Source organism: Thunnus thynnus, chromosome 5 (assembly GCF_963924715.1).
Source record: "Thunnus thynnus chromosome 5, fThuThy2.1, whole genome shotgun sequence".
Taxonomy (NCBI): Eukaryota; Metazoa; Chordata; class Actinopteri; order Scombriformes; family Scombridae; genus Thunnus; species Thunnus thynnus.
The window spans coordinates 30,432,579-30,452,456 of NC_089521.1; the positions used below are offsets into that span (position 1 = coordinate 30,432,579).

The 19,878-nt window shown below is 38.8% G+C and overlaps 2 protein-coding genes across 2 annotated transcripts; both read right to left on the reverse strand.

Annotated features, from left to right (window-relative positions):
- Positions 1-5,273: 5,273 nt before the first annotated feature.
- On the reverse strand, positions 5,274-7,843 carry LOC137183526 (E3 ubiquitin/ISG15 ligase TRIM25-like). The gene has a single exon (XM_067590666.1). The coding sequence runs from the start codon at positions 7,591-7,593 to the stop codon at positions 6,532-6,534; it is 1,062 nt and encodes a 353-aa protein (XP_067446767.1). The 5' UTR covers positions 7,594-7,843; the 3' UTR covers positions 5,274-6,531.
- A 6,472-nt stretch (positions 7,844-14,315) lies between these two features.
- On the reverse strand, positions 14,316-16,626 carry LOC137183527 (tripartite motif-containing protein 16-like). Its single transcript, XM_067590667.1, has one exon. It carries the CDS (start codon positions 16,624-16,626, stop codon positions 14,956-14,958), a length of 1,671 nt encoding a protein of 556 aa, XP_067446768.1. The 3' UTR covers positions 14,316-14,955.
- Positions 16,627-19,878: the final 3,252 nt, after the last annotated feature.

Below are 19,878 nucleotides of genomic sequence, written 5' to 3' on the forward strand. Positions count from 1 at the left end.
ACCCTCATTTCAGTCAACTGTTGTTAAAATCAAGTTTGACTGGTATATACATATAGAAACAACAAATGGACAACAACATGCAGTGTCTTTATATGAGTCAAACAGTGTCTGTAAACAAGGATACCAGTAGTACAAAGGTGTGCAAGAGTGCAAAGAGTGCTGAATAAATATTGAATGGGTAATGTAATGAATTATTTTATATACATATGGTAAGTGTCTGCTTACAACTACAGTGTGTTATAAACCATTTATTACCTGTTTATTTACTGCTTATAACATATGTAAGCATTAACAAATTATGCACATAAAATACCTCCATTTCTGCCTTTTTCTTTTGGTTGAATGATTATGAAATAGTTTATTTGTGCTTATGGCAATAGTGGAAGAAGTACTCTGATCCTTTACTTAAGTAAAGGTATCAATACCACAATGTAAAATTACTTCATTACAAGTAAAGTCTGGATTTAAAAAAACGTACTTAAGTAAAAGTACATAAGTATTACCAGGTAAATTAAATTGAAGTACTTACAGACATACAATGCAAGATTTGTCGCTTGCTTGTTTCACAGCAGTTAGCCTACATACTAAAGCACAAATAAAGAAGCCCACACCTCCACACAACCCTGCAGGAAGGTGCCGCATTGCCGGACTTTGTGTGAATGCAGAGTTTCATCCTGTCTGCTGTGGCTTCTCTGCTCTGCATGTGTGTAGCTCAGCCCCGCCCTCGGTCAACAGACACACAGACCTGCAGCTCTTTATACATCCATGACACAGAGACAGAGAGCAGAGCGGAGCAGAGAAAAGAGACGGAGACAGCCATGTAACCTGGTCGATACGCTATGAGTCCTAACCGACATGCATTTTGGCAAAGTCCATTCTGTTTTTTTGTGTCTCCCTCTTAAAAGTTGGGTCTTCCTGGGTCTTCTACCGTCATTCAGACAGCGAACGGACAGCGCAACTTGAAACTATTCTCCTTGAACTTGAATATCAGCTTGGATCTGTATTGAAGTTTTCCTTGGTTCTTTCTCAATCATTCAATCTTTCTGTTCAATCTCTGGCCAATTTTCTTCTTGCCACCACATCCAGAGATGTTGGCTACAGTTCCATGGGCCTTAAACTTCTTAATAATATTGGCAACAGTGGTCACAAGAACATCAGGCTCTTTGGAGATAGTCTTGTAACCTTTACGTTGACCATGCTTGGCTGTTACCTTTTTTCTAATATCTTCAGACCACTCTCTAGTTTTCCTTCTGTTTTCCATCTTCAATGTGATGCACACAGCGGCACAAAACAGCAGAGTGAGTAATTTTCTCCTTTTAAACTGGCTGCATGAGTGATTATAAGACTGAAAACACCTGTGATACTAATTAAAACACAATAGTCTGCTTAAACTATCACTACCAATCAGTTATTTCTAACAAATTCTAAAGGGTACCAATAATTTTGTTGAACATAGACATTGACATAGACATAGATTGAAACATAGACATGCATTGATAGTAAAATATCTTTTAATTTCAACACTGTTCAGTATGAATGGTGCATTATTTTAATAAAATGCAAGGGTACCAATACTTCTGTCCACGCCTGTGTATGTGCACATCATGTTAATATGTGCCATTTACTGGCTGTAGACATTTTCATTCATTATTTCATATTTTATAAAAGCACATGTAGGCTTCTCCTCAGGTACACCTGCACACAGTTTTTCAGGTACTTGGCTGATGGGTTGTTCATGCATCTTGGAGAAGGGTTAATACCTTTTACAGGCACTTTTCTACTGTGGTAGGTAAAGTATCAGAAATGCTCCAACCCTGCAGCAGGAACCTGAGGATAAAGTCATGGCTGCAGTCAGCTTCCACTGTGTAGTTTTTCCTGTTGATCCTCAGATATCAACGGGTGAGGTCACATTACTACACGCTTGATAACATATCACTGTAGATAACTGTGTCAAAACTATTCACTGTGTTCTAGTTTTGTCACCCATGTATGGGAAAAAAACTAATTTACAAAAAAAAACAGGCAGGTGAAAGTGAACCACAACTGTTGTTAGTGGTGAATGTTTGGTGACTTGTTCAACAAGCTAAGCTGCAGCACAGAACGTCTGTTCATGTTTGTAAGTTAGATAAGAAGGAGACAAAGCTAATGTGGTTTGCTGTTCAGAGTCTGTGGCTCTTGTGTTGTGGAGCAGGATGCTATCAGGCTCAGTGTGACCGTCTGCTCTAGTGATGATACAATGACATGATATCGCTTTATGCAAAGATTTGATTTGCTGTATCGAAATAAGGACTCCAGCTACATAAGTGGATGAACAGTATTTAATGGAAATAATGTAAAGGGGGACACCATCATGAAATCAAAGAATTTAAAATATAAATTTCTCCCCTTTGGTTTTTTTCTCAGAACACAGGACAAGTGATTTACAGAGCAGATATGTTGCTGTAGTAGACAAACAATTGCTGTTTAATTTCAGTTGGACTTTAAAGACCTTGCAGTTATATTGTATAGTATGTAGTATTGCAATTTATGCACTGTCCACATTATAAGGTACCATTCTGAGAAGTAAGCCAGCCTGAATGATCAGGCTTCTGGAAAGGAGTCTCGTAGAGAGGGCGACCCTCTTTAAGGTTCCAAATCCAATTTTTTTTGCCTCCAAGTGACTCAGATCTGATTTTTTCATATCAGATCTGGATCACTTACATATGTGGTCCTATCTGATTTATATCTGGTCTCTGGCTATGCGACCGCTGTCAGAATGGTCAGATCAGACTCTATGTGGTTTTCTTGACGTCTCATTTCTCTGCATTTATCGCCTGTTGCCATCATTCAGTTTCGGCACCTCACAAATCTGTAAAAATTAATATGGAGGAGAGCAACAACAGTGATGGAGGTCAATGGAAAGGTGAGGAAGTTTCACATTTGTTGGACATTTATGGAGAAGCTGCTATTCAAGCTACACTGGAAGGAACTTATCATAACCGTATGCTGGCACAGCCACATCATCCATGTTTATGATTTAACGTTATTCTTGAACGCATGCGGGTCACATGTTGGTTAAATCTGAGCATGTGTTGCAGTTTAGGACCTCAACAGTATTCACACCGGAGCCGGATACATGCCACTGATGAACATGAATCTGGACCAACAACACAAAAAGATCAGATCTAACTAAAAAATCAGAATTGAGCATTAAGGCCTGTGATGAGAACAAAGCCTATGATACAGGATGTGAGAATGATGAATATAATTTCTGTCATTTTTCTTTTAACCTCTGACAACAAAATGTACTTTCCGTTAGCTGAACCTGACGATCTAAAACTGTGCACACATGCCGGCTGTTCTGAGGAAAACATCACAAATTGTTCACATGATCATCTAATGGCAACGTTTATTTATATTGTGTAGAGAAAAACAAGCACACAGATACAATACCAGAAAGAAAAGTCACCACAGCTTATCAGTATAATTTGTGGCTCCACTTCTATCATACAAACAGATTTTGTGGTGTTTTTTATACACAGATCTGTTGGCGTTGGCTTCATTCTGGCCTGTTACTAAACATCCAGAGGACACTGAGCGTGTCAGCAGCGAGGTTTCTCATTCTCAGTGCCGGTCTTGGTGATGAAGAGTCTTTTGAGGAAGAGGAGCTGCAGGTACCCGGAGGTGACGATGAGGAGGCTGAGGGCCACCGACCACCAGGTGACGTACTGCGAGTTGGACTGCAGCAGGAAGAAGTTGGCGCTCTTCATCATGCGGTCGAAGGCGTAGTGGCGGATCGTGTGGAAAACGTAGAGCTCCACCTTGTGAGTCGAATCCTGCAACATCAGAACAGACACATCCAATAAAATACTACAAACATTAATACTGTTACTGCCATAACTATTACAAATACTACTACCAGCATTACTACTCACACTCATTACTGCTACTGTCCTTTCTTTAACCTAATAACACAAAAAATAGAGGGACCTTTACTATCATTATTATTTATTATTATTGCAAATTGAGCCCAAATACATCAGTATTGTAAATTTATCTACAGATTTGATCAGATATATTGTTATCTGTGTCTCCATTCAAGTTAATTGTTCAACTGTTCAATGTCCTGCTCGCTACATATTTTGGTCACAAATTTAAGATTAAAATGTTTTAAATATTTAAGCACATGTATTATGTATGTGAATATATATGTTTGTTTGTTTTTTTTTAACTTTTACTTACTTTTGATTTACATAATCACATGATATTCTATTTTTCTTCCCATAGAGCCCAGGAAGTGTAGTTGTTGTGAATGTAACAGTTAACGGGGATCCAAATAAACAAACACATTTTAAGAACCAGATTTAAGCTATCTTTATCAATATTTATGTATTTATGTAAAAATATATCGACCAATATAAAAAATAATGGGCCAATATATTAAATAAACATTGAAATATCGACATGGACCTAAAAGAAATCCTGTATTGTTTGTGCTCTAATTGCAACACAACCCATACTGCTAGCACTATAATTACTTTTATATGCACAGTACTTCTAATAAAAACACTATTACTACTATGATTACTATCACATCTACTATCACAACAACACCATCATCAGAAACTTCTATTACTGCTATTACTATTAAAACAATCACTACTACCACTTTTACCAAAACTAAAACTATAATTTCTCAATTAAACAAAGATAAAACTGAAGTAATTGTTTTTGGAGTCAAGGAAGAGCAATTAAAAACCAGCACTCAGCTTCAATTGATAATGTTAAAAACCACAAACCAAGCCAGAAATCTTGGTGTAGTCATGGACTCAGACCTGAATTTCAACAGCTACATTAAGACAAATATAAAAAAAGAAAACTAAGTATATTTATTAAATTACTGTACTTGAGTATTTCCATTAGATGCTACTTTATACTTCCACTCATTTCAGAGGGAAATATTGTACTTTCTACTCCACTACATTTATTTGACAGCTTTAATTACCTATCAGATCAATATTTTACACATAAAACATTTGATCAATTTGTTATATATATGTTATAAATCAGACTATTCAACAGTATAATGTGTTGAAAGCATTAAAATGTTTTAGTGAAGAAAGTTGAAAGTACAGAGACTGACTGACAAACGTTTGTCTGCTCTGAACATGAACTCTGTACTTTGTGGTGTTTCAGGAGGAAAACTGCCTCAAATAAACTCTCATTTTAGTTTCACATTTTCTCCACAAGCTTTGAATGAGATCCTGAGATGAAGACAGAAGAAAACACTTTGCTCACTGTTGAAATAATAACTTTATTGATTATGTAAAGCTTCAGATTGTTCACACATCTGATCAGTAAAGTCTGTTAAATGACTCTTGTTCAATGATTTCATGTACAGATTCACTTCATCCACACAATCAGTTAGTTTAACCCAGAATGTACAAGAACACAATAAATGCTTATTATCATGATAATTACAGTTTGATTGTACATTTCTTTATGAATTTACAAAGTGATGAGAACAAAATATCAATGATGAAGGAAGTTCTGCTGTTTTCTCTGTTTAAGACGCTGAAGTGGAAGAGAAACAACAGCACACAAATACATCAATACAAACATGAAACTAACATTTAGAACAAAGAGAAGTTCACATTTTCATCTGAAGAAACGTCAGTGAAGGTTAAAAACATCATCATGAGCAGTGATAGCCTCCATGGATAAAACCACACAGGAAAAAGTCACATTTAAAGAAACTGAAAACATTAAAAGAACAACAAATGAAAAGAAAAGAAGTGTTGACAATCCCAGTTTGATTGACAGCTGATCTCTGTGCAGTTCAGAAACACCACAGCAACGAGCTCTCAGAAACAATGGAGACAAAAACATGAAGAATTACAACAGAATCTGACACATGAAGTCTGAAATGACTTCTGTCTATTTGAGTTTACACAACTCAGCTGTGTCTCCATCATAATAATAAGGACAAAGTCCAGCATAGAGAGGCTGAGTGAATGTGGTCTGGACTCTGTGGAGGAGAGTCATGGTTTCAGAGACGCTGTAGAAGGACAGAATACCTGCTGTGTGATCCAGGTACACTCCTACTCTGGAGGAACCAGAACCTGAGACACGAGTTTTGATGTTGTTGAACCAAAATGTATAACTGTTAGTGTCACAATCTAACATCCAAGATTTGTCATTAAGTCCAAATCGACATTCATTCGAGTTTCCTGCTCTGCTGATATTCTTGTATGCGACTGCTACACAAACTCCATCCCCTCTCCACTCCACCTCCCAGTAACAACGTCCAGTCAGACTCTCTCTACTCAGGACCTGACTGCATACAGTGAATCTGTCTGGGTGACTAGAATAAGACTGTGGTCGACTCATGTATGTTGCTTTTCTGTTCCCCTCAGATAATAACAGCCATGTGTTTGCTGTGTTTGGATCCAGTGTGATTTCACGTGAATATTTTAAGAATCCAGTTCTGGTCTTGGGTTCTGCTTCTGACAGTAAAACGTCCACTTCAGTCACTGTCAGTGAGATGTTTGTCTATTTCTCCCTCAGGATGTCCTGTAGTTTATCTCTGAGCTTTGACACAGCTGCTGTCACATCCTCAAAGTATCTCAGAGGACGGATATTGATGCTGGATGAGTCTGTAGATGCACTGAGTTGTGACAGTGAGGGGTAGTTGTGTAGAAACTGGTTGTGATCCTCTGTGTGTGACAGCTGCTTCAGTTCAGCGTCTTTCCTCTTCAGCTCAGTGATCTCCTGCTCCAGCTTCTCCTGAAGCTCTTTGACTCGACTCACTTCAGTTTCCTGCTGGGATCTGATCTGCTGTTTCACATCAGAGCTTCTTTTCTGGATGAGACTGATCAGCTCAGTGAAGATCTTCTCACTGTCCTCCACTGTTTTATCAGCAGAGCGATTGACGGCCTTCATCCTCTGTTGAAGCAGCTTCACATCTTTCTCTCTGTCCTGGATTCTCTGCTGGATGTTTTGTCGACTCACCTCGAGCTCTCTCTGCCTCTCAGTCCTTTCTGCTGCAGCTGAGACTGTGTCGTGGCCTTTATGTTCATCCACAGAGCAGAGATAACAGATACTCTGCTGATCAGTACGGCAGAACATCTTCATCACCTCATCATGACGAGAGCAGATGTTCTCCTGGAGCTTCTCCGAGGGGTCGACCAGCTTGTGTTTCTTTAAAGGAGCTGCATCATAATGAGGCTGCAGGTGTTTCTCACAGTAAGAGGCTGGACAAGTCAGACAGGACTTGAGGGCTTTCAGCTTCCTCCCAGTGCAGACATCACAGGCCACATCTTCAGGTCCAGCATAGCAGTGATCAGCAGGAGCAGCTTGGAGTCCAGTCTTCTTCAGCTGCTCCACTAAAGCTGCTAACATGGTGTTTTTCACCAGGACAGGCCTCGGTGTGAAGGTCTGTCTGCACTGAGGGCAGCTGTAGATCTTCCTCTGATCCTCTTCATCCCAGAAGCCTTTAATACAGCTCATGCAGTAGCTGTGTCCACAGGGAATAGTCACCGGATCCTTCAGTAGATCCAGACAGATGGAACAAGAGAAGGTTTCCCGGTCCAGCTGATCTCCTTTCTGCGCCATTTCAGCTCTCAGTGGCAACGACTGTCTGAGGTTCACTTCCTGACAGGTGAAACAAGTTTGAACTTTGATCTGGACAACACGTGTTTCTGCAATAAATGGAGCCTGACAGCTCTTGTGCTACATTACATGTTGGTTACACCCATCTTCAAACTGTAGATCTGAAGGGGAGGGAACAAGGAAATATGAGCACAGAGTGGAGCTTGTTGTGTTTGAGATCAGGAAGAAGAGGGAGGGCTTATCAAGCGCTGATTCATTCCAGGTAGAGGAGCAGTTTTAAAGGGATACTGGCTGCTTTTCATTTGGCTAACGTGGCTCCTCGATTTTCTGACTCACATCTCAGCTCCTCCCAGCGAGAACGGAGGAATTTAATTCACCAAAAGTGACGTCCTCACTCACTCTTATATTATTATCATGTATATTGAGCCTATCATCTATACCTGTACCTACTGTATATACTTATACTATACTATAGTTCACACATCATGGCTGCAGCTGTTATGTGGAGCGGAGTAGGTGGATCCAGATGCAGGAGACCGTAGGCAGAGTGAGGCTGAAGAATAACTGAAGAATAACTTCTTTAAACCATCCCAGAACTCGTATGAATACAACTTAAATAAGTGCACAAATCACAACGAGCACACAAAGCAAAATAAACTCCAGCATTATAGCTGTTGACAAAACCATGAATAAATCAGTCTATAAAACAGAGTGGCTCTATATTAAGGCTGCATGAAACAACATAAATTGAATGAAAAGAAAAATGCAGCTCTGACTAACATAGCTAGTGTTTAGTTCACTTTAGCATTTAGTTCCTATGAGAGTCGATGTAGCCAGCAACAGTATCTCAAGTAGTCCTTAAATATAATCTGCAACCTCTCTTATCTGTCCTTCTTCCCACTCAGTCCAGTCTTAAACAGGCAGAAAAGCCTGATGGCAACTGGTGGAGTGGTGGAGGGACACAGAGCCAGACTGGGACAGAACCATAACAGCAGCTGTTGTACTACTGGACTTCTTTTATACAATTCACTTACACAATCTAAGGTATTGAAAGGTATAAATTGCATATAGTTTGTTTAACATCACCACTCTAATTTCTTTAATCTCTTTTTTAAATTTCATTTATTTTTTCAAGCTTAACTGTATTACAGTACATTTACAGCAACATGTTGCTATTACAACCTTTACTCCAGCTACTGAGCAAAAATTGAATAAAACAGATCAAACAGAAAACTAAAAACTTTACAGTGCAGTGAGAGATATAAATAAATGTCCCCAAATGTAACATCCTAAAAGAATAATACTACAAATTTTCACTCTTCTTGACCCTCATTTCAGTCAACTGTTGTTAAAATCAAGTTTGACTGGTATATACATATAGAAACAACAAATGGACAACAACATGCAATGTCATTATATGAGTCAAACAGTTTCTGTAAACAAGGATACCAGTAGTACAAAGGTGTGCAAGAGTGCAAAGAGTGCTGAATAAATATTGAATGGGTAATGTAATGAATTATTTTATATACATATGGTAAGTGTCTGCTTACAACTACAGTGTGTTATAAACCATTTATTACCTGTTTATTTATTTACTTATAACATATGTAAGCATTAACAAATTGTGCACATAAAATACCTCCATTTCTGCCTTTTTCTTTTGGTTGAATGATTATGAAATAGTTTATTTGTGCTTACGGCAATAGTGGAAGAAGTACTCAGATCCTTTACTTAAGTAAAGGTATCAATACCACAATGTAAAATTACTTTATTACAAGTAAAGTCTGGATTTAAAAAAACGTACTTAAGTAAAAGTACATAAGTATTACCAGGTAAATTAAATTGAAGTACTTACAGACATACAATGCAAGATTTGTCGCTTGCTTGTTTCACAGCAGTTAGCCTACATACTAAAGCACAAATAAAGAAGCCCACACCTCCACACAACCCTGCAGGAAGGTGCCGCATTGCCGGACTTTGTGTGAATGCAGAGTTTCATCCTGTCTGCTGTGGCTTCTCTGCTCTGCGTGTGTGTAGCTCAGCCCCGCCCTCGGTCAACAGACACACAGACCTGCAGCTCTTTATACATCCATGACACAGAGACAGAGAGCAGAGCGGAGCAGAGAAAAGAGACGGAGACAGCCATGTAACCTGGTCGATACGCTATGAGTCCTAACCAACATGCATTTTGGCAAAGTCCATTCTGTTTTTTTGTGTCTCCCTCTTAAAAGTTGGGTCTTCCTGGGTCTTCTACCGTCATTCAGACAGCGAACGGACAGCGCAACTTGAAACTATTCTCCTTGAACTTGAATATCAGCTTGGATCTGTATTGAAGTTTTCCTTGGTTCTTTCTCAATCATTCAATCCTTCTGTTCAATCTCTGGCCAATTTTCCTCTTGCCACCACATCCAGAGATGTTGGCTACAGTTCCATGGGCCTTAAACTTCTTAATAATATTGGCAACAGTGGTCACAAGAACATCAGGCTCTTTGGAGATAGTCTTGTAACCTTTACGTTGACCATGCTTGGCTGTTACCTTTTTTCTAATATCTTCAGACCACTCTCTAGTTTTCCTTCTGTTTTCCATGTTCAATGTGATGCACACAGCGGCACAAAACAGCAGAGTGAGTCATTTTCTCCTTTTAAACTGGCTGCATGAGTGATTATAAGACTGAAAACACCTGTGATACTAATTAAAACACAACAGTCTGCTTAAACTATCACTACCAATCAGTTATTTCTAACAAATTCTAAAGGGCACCAATAATTTTGTTGAACATAGACATAGACATAGACATAGATTGAAACATAGACATGCATTGATAGTAAAATATCTTTTAATTTCAACACTGTTCAGTATGAATGGTGCATTATTTTAATAAAATGCAAGGGTACCAATACCTCTGTCCACGCCTGTGTAAGTGCACATCATGTTAATATGTGCCATTTACTGGCTGTAGACATTTTTATTCATTATTTCATATTTTATAAAAGCACATGTAGGCTTCTCCTCAGGTACACCTGCACACAGTTTTTCAGGTACTTGGCTGGTGGGTTGTTCATGCATCTTGGAGAAGGGTTAATACCTTTTACAGGCACTTTTCTACTATGATAGGTAAAGTATCAGAAATGCTCCAACCCTGCAGCAGGAACCTGAGGATAAAGTCATGGCTGCAGTCAGCTTCCACTGTGTAGTTTTTCCTGTTGATCCTCAGATATCAACACGTGAGGTCACATTACTACACGCTTGATAACATATCACTGTAGATAACTGTGTCAAAACTATTCACTGTGTTCTAGTTTTGTCACCCATGTATGGGAAAAAAACTCATTTACAAAAAAAAAACAGACAGGTGAAAGTGAACCACAACTGTTGTTAGTGGTGAATGTTTGGTGACTTGTTCAACAAGCTAAGCTGCAGCACAAGACGTGTGTTCATGTTTGTAAGTTAGATAAGAAGGAGACAAAGCTAATGTGGTTTGCTGTTCAGAGTCTGTGGCTCTTGTGTTATGGAGCAGGATGCTATCAGGCTCAGTGTGACCGTCTGCTCTAGTGATGATACAATGACATGATATCGCTTTATGCAAAGATTTGATTTGCTGTATCGAAATAAGGATTTCAGCTACATAGGTGGATGAACAGTATTTAATGGAAATAATGTAAAGGGGGACACCATCATGAAATCAAAGAATTTAAAATATAAATTTCTCCCCTTTGCTTTTTTTCTCAGAACACAGGACAAGTGATTTACAGAGCAGATATGTTGCTGTAGTAGACAAACAATTGCTGTTTAATTTCAGTTGGACTTTAAAGACCTTGCAGTTATATTGTATAGTATGTAGTATTGCAATTTACGCACTGTCCTCATTATAAGGTACCATTCTGAGAAGTAAGCCAGCCTGAATGATCAGGCTTCTGGAAAGGAGTCTCGTAGAGAGGGCGACCCTCTTTAAGGTTCCAAATCCAATTATATCTGATCTGGATCACTTACATATGTGGTCCTATCTGATTTATATCTGGTCTCTGGCTATGCGACCGCTGTCAGAATGGTCAGATCAGACTCTATGTGGTTTTCTTAACGTCTCATTTCTCTGCATTTATCGCCTGTTGTCATCATTCAGTTTCAGCACCTCACGAATCTGTAAAAATTAATATGGAGGAGAGCAACAACAGTGACGGAGGTCAATGGAAAGGTGAGGAAGTTTCACATTTGTTGGACATTTATGGAGAAGCTGCTATTCAAGCTACACTGGAAGGAACTTATCATAACCGTATGCTGGCACAGCCACATCATCCATGTTTATGATTTAACGTTATTCTTGAACGCATGCGGGTCACATGTTGGTTAAATCTGAGCATGTGTTGCAGTTTAGGACCTCAACAGTATTCACACCGGAGCCGGATACATGCCACTGACGAACATGAATCTGGACCAACAACACAAAAAGATCAGATCTGACTAAAAAATCAGAATTGAGCATTAAGGCCTGTAATGAGAACAAAGCCTATGATACAGGATGTGAGAATGATGAATATAATTTCTGTCATTTTTCTTTTAACCTCTGACAACAAAATGTACTTTCCGTTAGCTGAACCTGACATGGTACGATCTAATACTGCGCACACATGCCGGCTGTTCTGAGGAAAACATCACAAATTGTTCACATGATCATCTAACGGCAACGTTTATTTATATTGTGTAGAGAAAAACAAGCACACAGATACAATACCAGAAAGAAAAGTCACCACAGTTTATCAGTATAATTTGTGGCTCCACTTCTATCATACAAACAGATTTTGTGGTGTTATTTATACACAGATCTGTTGGCGTTGGCTTCATTCTGGCCTGTTTCTAAACATCCAGAGGACACTGAGCGTGTCAGCAGCGAGGTTTCTCGTTCTCAGTGCCGGTCTTGGTGATGAAGAGTCTTTTGAGGAAGAGGAGCTGCAGGTACCCGGAGGTGACGATGAGGAGGCTGAGGGCCACCGACCACCAGGTGACGTACTGCGAGTTGGACTGCAGCAGGAAGAAGTCGGCGCTCTTCATCATGCGGTCGAAGGCGTAGTGGCGGATCGTGTGGAAAACGTAGAGCTCCACCTTGTGAGTCGAATCCTGCAACATCAGAACAGACACATCCAATAAAATACTACAAACATTAATACTGTTACTGCCATAACTATTACAAATACTAGTACCACCATTACTACTCACACTCATTACTGCTACTGTCCTTTCTTTAACCTAATAACACAAAAAATAGAGGTACCTTTACTATCATTATTATTTATTATTATTGCAAATTGAGCCCAAATACATCAGTATTGTAAATTTATCTACAGATTTGATCGGATATATTGTTATCTGTGTCTCCATTCAAGTTAATTGTTCAACTGTTCAATGTCCTGCTCGCTACATATTTTGGTCACAAATTTAAGATTAAAATGTTTTAAATATTTAAGCACATGTATTACGTATGTGAATATATATGTTTGTTTGTTTTTTACTTTTACTTACTTTTGATTTACATAATCACATGAAATTCTATTTTTCTTCCCATAGAGCCCAGGAAGTGTAGTTGTTGTGAATGTAACAGTTAACGGGGATCCAAATAAACAAACACATTTTAAGAACCAGATTTAAGCTATCTTTATCAATATTTATGTATTTATGTAAAAATATATCGACCAATATAAAAAATAATGGGCCAATATATTAAATAAACATTGAAATATCAACATGGACCTAAAAGAAATCCTGTATTGTTTGTTCTCTAATTGCAACACAACCCATACTGCTAGCACTGCAATTACTTTTATATGCACAGTACTTCTAATAAAAACACTACTACTACTATGATTACTATCACATCTACTATCACAACAACACCATCATCAGAAACTTCTATTACTGCTATTACTATTAAAACAATCACTACTACCACTTTACCAAAACTAAAACTATAATTTCTCAATTAAACAAAGATAAAACTGAAGTAATTGTTTTTGGAGTCAAGGAAGAGCAATTAAAAATCAACACTCAGCTTCAATTGATAATGTTAAAAACCACAAACCAAGCCAGAAATCTTGGTGTAGTCATGGACTCAGACCTGAATTCACAGGTAAAGACTTTTCTGTTTGATTGCTGCACATTTCACAGTGCTACTTTTCTTTTTCTGCCTTTGATTAAATCAAATTTTAGGGTTAATATCTAACACTGCAATGTAACTTTTATTCTCCTGTTTTATCCGTCTTATTCAGTGGTGAAAAATAACCAAGTACATTTACTCAAGTACTGTAATTAAGTAAAAATTTTGAGGTACTTGTACTTTACTTGAGTATTTCCATTTGATGCTACTTTATACTTCCACTACATTTCAGAGGGAAATATTGTACTTTCTACTCCACTACATTTATTTGACAGCTTTAATTACCTATCAGATCAATATTTTACACATAAAACATTTGATCAATTTGTTATATATGTGTTATAAATTAACTATTCAACAGTATAATGTGTTGAAAGCATTAAAATGTTTTAGTGAAGAAAGCTGAAAGTATAGAGACTGACTGACAAACGTTTGTCTGCTCTGAACATGAACTCTGTACTTTGTGGTGTTTCAGGAGGAAAACTGCCTCAAATAAACTCTCATTTTAATTTCACATTTTCTCCACAAGCTTTGAATGAGATCCTGAGATGAAGACAGAAGAAAACACTTTGCTCACTGTTGAAATAATAACTTTATTGATTATGTAAAGCTTCAGATTGTTCACACATCTGATCAGTAAAGTCTGTTAAATGACTCTTGTTCAATGATTTCATGTACAGATTCACTTCATCCACACAATCAGTTAGTTTAACCCAGAATGTACAAGAACATAATAAATGATTATTATTATCATGATAATTACAGTTTGATTGTACATTTCTTCATGAATTTACAAAGTGATGAGAACAAAATATCTATGATGAAGGGAGTTCTGCTGTTTTCTCTGTTTAAGATGCTGAAGTGGAAGAGAAACAACAGCACACAAATACATCAATACAAACATGAAACTAACATTTAGAACAAAGAGAAGTTCACATTTTCATCTGAAGAAACGTCAGTGAAGGTTAAAAACATCATCATGAGCAGTGATAGCCTCCATGGATAAAAACACACAGGAAAAAGTCACATTTAAAGAAACTCAAAACATTAAAAGAACAACAAATGAAAAGAAAATAAGTGTTGACAATCCCAGTTTGATTGACAGCTGATCTCTGTGCAGTTCAGAAACACCACAGCAACGAGCTCTCAGAAACAATGGAGACAAAAACATGAAGAATTACAACAGAATCTGACACATGAAGTCTGAAATGACTTCTGTCTATTTGAGTTTACACAACTCAACTGTGTCTCCATAATAAGTACGAAGTCCAGCATAGAGAGGCTGAGTGAATGTGGTCTGGACTCTGTGGAGGAGAGTCATGGTTTCAGAGACACTGTAGAAGGACAGAATACCTGCTGTGTGATCCAGGTACACTCCTACTCTGGAGGAACCAGGACCTGAGACACGAGTTTTGATGTTGTTGAACCAAAATGTATAACTGTCAGTGTTACAATCTAACATCCAAGATTTGTCATTAAATCCAAATTGACATTCATTTGAGTTTCCTGCTCTGCTGATATTCTTGTATGCGACTGCTACACCAACTCCATCCTCTCTCCACTCCACCTCCCAGTAACAACGTCCAGTCAGACTCTCTCTACTCAGGACCTGCTGCCATCCAGTGAATCTGTCTGGGTGACGAGAATAAGACTGTTGTTGACTCATGTATGTTGCTTTTCTGTTCCCCTCAGATAATAACAGATATGTGTATGCTGTGTTTGGATCCAGTGTGATTTCACGTGAATATTTTAAGAATCCAGCTCTGGTCTTGGGTTCTGCTTCTGACAGTAAAACGTCCACTTCAGTCACTGTCAGTGAGATATTTCTCCTTTTCTCCATCAGGATGTCCTGTAGTTTATCTCTGAGCTCTGACACAGCTGCTGTCACATCCTCAAAGTAGCGCAGAGGATGGATATTGATGCTGGATGAGTCTGTAGATGCACTGTGTTGTGACAGTGAGGGGTAGTTGTGTAGAAACTGGTTGTGATCCTCTGTGTGTGAGAGCTGCTTCAGTTCAGCGTCTTTCCTCTTCAGCTCAGTGATCTCCTGCTCCAGCTTCTCCTGAAGCTCTTTGACTCGACTCACTTCAGTTTCCTGCTGGGATCTGATCTGCTGCTTCACATCAGAGCTTCTTTTCTGGATGAGACGGATCAGCTCAGTGAAGATCTTCTCACTGTCCTCCACTGCTTCATCAGCAGAGTGACTGACGGCCTCCACCTCCTGTTGAAGCATCTTCACATCTTTCTCTCTGTCCTGGATTCTCTGCTGGATGTTTTGTCGACTCACCTCGAGCTCTCTCTGCCTCTCAGTCCTTTCTGCTGCAGCTGAGACTGTGTCGTGGCCTTTATGTTCATCCACAGAGCAGAGATAACAGATACTCTGCTGATCAGTACGGCAGAACATCTTCATCACCTCATTATGACGAGAGCAGATGTTCTCCTGGAGCTTCTCCGAGGGGTCGACCAGCTTGTGTTTCTTCAATGGAGCTACATCATAGTGACGCTGGAGGTGTTTTTCACAGTAAGAGGCCAGACACACCAGACAGGACTTGAGGGCTTTCAGCTTCCTCCCAGTGCAGACATCACAGGCCACATCTTGAGGTCCAGCATAGCAGTGATCAGCAGGAGCAGCTTGGAGTCCAGTCTTCTTCATGTGCTCCACTAAAGCTGCTAACATGGTGTTTTTCCCCAGGACAGGCCTCGGTGCGAAGGTCTGTCTGCACTGAGGGCAGCTGTAGATCTTCCTCTGATCCTCTCCATCCCAGAAGCCTTTAATACAGCTCATGCAGTAGCTGTGTCCACAGGGAATAGCCGCCGGATCCTTCAGTAGATCCAGACAGATGGAACAAGAGAAGGTTTCTCGGTCCAGCTGATCTCCTTTCTGCGCCATTTCAGCTCTCAGTGGTAACGACTGTCTGAGGTTCACTTCCTGACAGATGAAACAAGTTTGAACTTTGATCTGGACAACACGTGTTTCTGCAATAAATGGAGCCTGACAGCTCTTGTGCTACATTACATGTTGGTTACATCCATCTTCAAACTGTAGATCTGAAGGGGAGGGAACAAGGAAATATGAGCACAGAGTGGAGCTTGTTGTGTTTGAGATCAGGAAGAAGAGGGAGGGCTTATCAAGTGCTGATTCATTCCAGGTAGAGGAGCAGTTTTAAAGGGATACTGGCTGCTTTTCGTTTGGCTAATGTGGCTCCTCGCTTTTCTGACTCACATCTCACCTCCTCCCAGCGAGAACGGAGGAATTTAATTCACCAAAAGGGATGTCCTCACTCACTCTTATATTATTATCATGTATATTGAGCCTATCATCTATACCTGTACCTACTGTATATATTTATACTATACTATAGTTCACACATCATGGCTGCAGCTGTTATGTGGAGCAGAGTAGGTGGATCCAGATGCAGGAGACCATAGGCAGAGTGAGGCTGAAGAATAACTTCTTTAAACCATCCCAGAACTCGTATGAATACAACTTAAATAAGTGCACAAATCACAACGAGCACACAAAGCAAAATAAACTCCAGCATTATAGCTGTTGACAAAACCATGAATAAATCAGTCTATAAAACAGAGTGGCTGTATATTAAGGCTGCATGAAACAACATAAATTGAATGAAAAGAAAAATGCAGCTCTGACTAACATAGCTAGTGTTTAGTTCACTTTAGCACTTAGTTCCTATGAGAGTCGATGTAGCCAGCAACAGTATCTCAAGTAGTCCTTAAATATAATCTGCAACCTCTCTTATCTGTCCTTCTTCCCACTCAGTCCAGTCTTAAACAGGCAGAAAAGCCTGATGGCAACTGGTGGAGTGGTGGAGGGACACAGAGCCAGACTGGGACAGAACCATAACAGCAGCTGTTGTACTACTGGACTTCTTTTATACAATTCACTTACACAATCTAAGGTATTGAAAGATATAAATTGGATGTAGTTTGTTTAACATCACCACTCTAATTTCTTTAATCTCTTTTTTTAATTTCATTTATTTTTTCAAGCTTAACTGTATTACAGTACATTTACAGCAACATGTTGCTATTACAACCTTTACTCCAGCTAATGAGCAAAAATTGAATAAAACAGATCAAACAGAAAACTAAAAACTTTACAGTGCAGTGAGAGATATGAATAAATGTCCCCAAATGTAACATCCTAAAAGAATAATACTACAAATTTTCAGAAATTTGACACTCTTCTTGACCCTCATTTCAGTCAACTGTTGTTAAAATCAAGTTTGACTGGTATATACATATAGAAACAACAAATGGACAACAACATGCAATGTCTTTATATGAGTCAAACAGTGTCTGTAAACAAGGATACCAGTAGTACAAAGGTGTGCAAGAGTGCAAAGAGTGCTGAATAAATATTGAATGGGTAATGTAATGAATTATTTTATATACATATGGTAAGTGTCTGCTTACAACTACAGTGTGTTATAAACCATTTATTACCTGTTTATTTACTGCTTTTAACATATGTAAGCATTAACAAATAAAATACCTCCATTTCTGCCTTTTTCTTTTGGTTGAATGATTATGAAATAGTTTATTTGTGCTTACGGCAATAGTGGAAGAAGTACTCAGATCCTTTACTTAAGTAAAGGTATCAATACCACAATGTAAAATTACTTTATTACAAGTAAAGTCTGGATTTAAAAAAACGTACTTAAGTAAAAGTACATAAGTATTACCAGGTAAATTAAATTGAAGTACTTACAGACATACAATGCAAGATTTGTCGCTTGCTTGTTTCACAGCAGTTAGCCTACATACTAAAGCACAAATAAAGAAGCCCGCACCTCCACACAACCCTGCAAGAAGGTGCCGCATTGCCGGACTTTGTGTGAATGCAGAGTTTCATCCTGTCCGCTGCGGCCTCTCTGCTCTGCGTGTGTGTAGCTCAGCCCCGCCCTCGGTCAACAGACACACAGACCTGCAGCTCTTTATACATCCATGACACAGAGACAGAGAGCAGAGCGGAGCAGAGAAAAGAGACAGAGACAACCATGTAACCTGGTCGATACGCTATGAGTCCTAACCGACATGCATTTTGGCAAAGTCCATTCTGTTTTTTTGTGTCTCCCTCTTAAAAGTTGGGTCTTCCTGGGTCTTCTACCGTCATTCAGACAGCGAACGGACAGCGCAACTTGAAACTATTCTCCTTGAACTTGAATATCAGCTTGGATCTGTATTGAAGTTTTCCATGGTTCTTTCTCAATCATTCAATCTTTCTGTTCAATCTCTGGCCAATTTTCCTCTTGCCACCACATCCAGAGATGTTGGCTACAGTTCCATGGGCCTTAAACTTCTTAATAATATTGGCAACAGTGGTCACAAGAACATCAGGCTCTTTGGAGATAGTCTTGTAACCTTTACGTTGACCATGCTTGGCTGTTACCTTTTTTCTAATATCTTCAGACCACTCTCTAGTTTTCCTTCTGTTTTCCATGTTCAATGTGATGCACACAGCGGCACAAAACAGCAGAGTGAGTCATTTTCTCCTTTTAAACTGGCTGCATGAGTGATTATAAGACTGAAAACACCTGTGATACTAATTAAAACACAATAGTCTGCTTAAACTATCACTACCAATCAGTTATTTCTAACAAATTCTAAAGGGTACCAATCATTTTGTTGAACATAGACATAGACATAGATTGAAACATAGACATGCATTGATAGTAAAATATCTTTTAATTTCAACACTGTTCAGTATGAATGGTGCATTATTTTAATAAAATGCAAGGGTACCAATACTTCTGTCCACGCCTTTGTATGTGCACATCATGTTAATATGTGCCATTTACTGGCTGTAGACATTTTCATTCATTATTTTCATATTTTATAAAAGCACATGTAGGCTTCTCCTCAGGTACACCTGCACACAGTTTTTCAGGTACTTGGCTGGTCGGATGTTCATGCATCTTGGAGAAGGGTTAATACCTTTTACATGCACTTTTCTACTGTGGTAGGTAAAGTATCAGAAATGCTCCAACCCTGCAGCAAGAACCTGAGGATAAAGTCATGGCTGCAGTCAGCTTCCACTGTGTAGTTTTTCCTGTTGATCCTCAGATATCAACGCGTGAGGTCACATTACTACATGCTTGATAACATATCACTGTAGATA

What these genes read in the sequence shown, in the direction of transcription:
- LOC137183526 (XM_067590666.1), bottom strand. Translation starts at nt 7,593, where the DNA reads ATGGCGCAGAAAGGAGATCAGCTGGACCGGGAAACCTTCTCTTGTTCC.
- LOC137183527 (XM_067590667.1), bottom strand. Translation starts at nt 16,626, where the DNA reads ATGGCGCAGAAAGGAGATCAGCTGGACCGAGAAACCTTCTCTTGTTCC.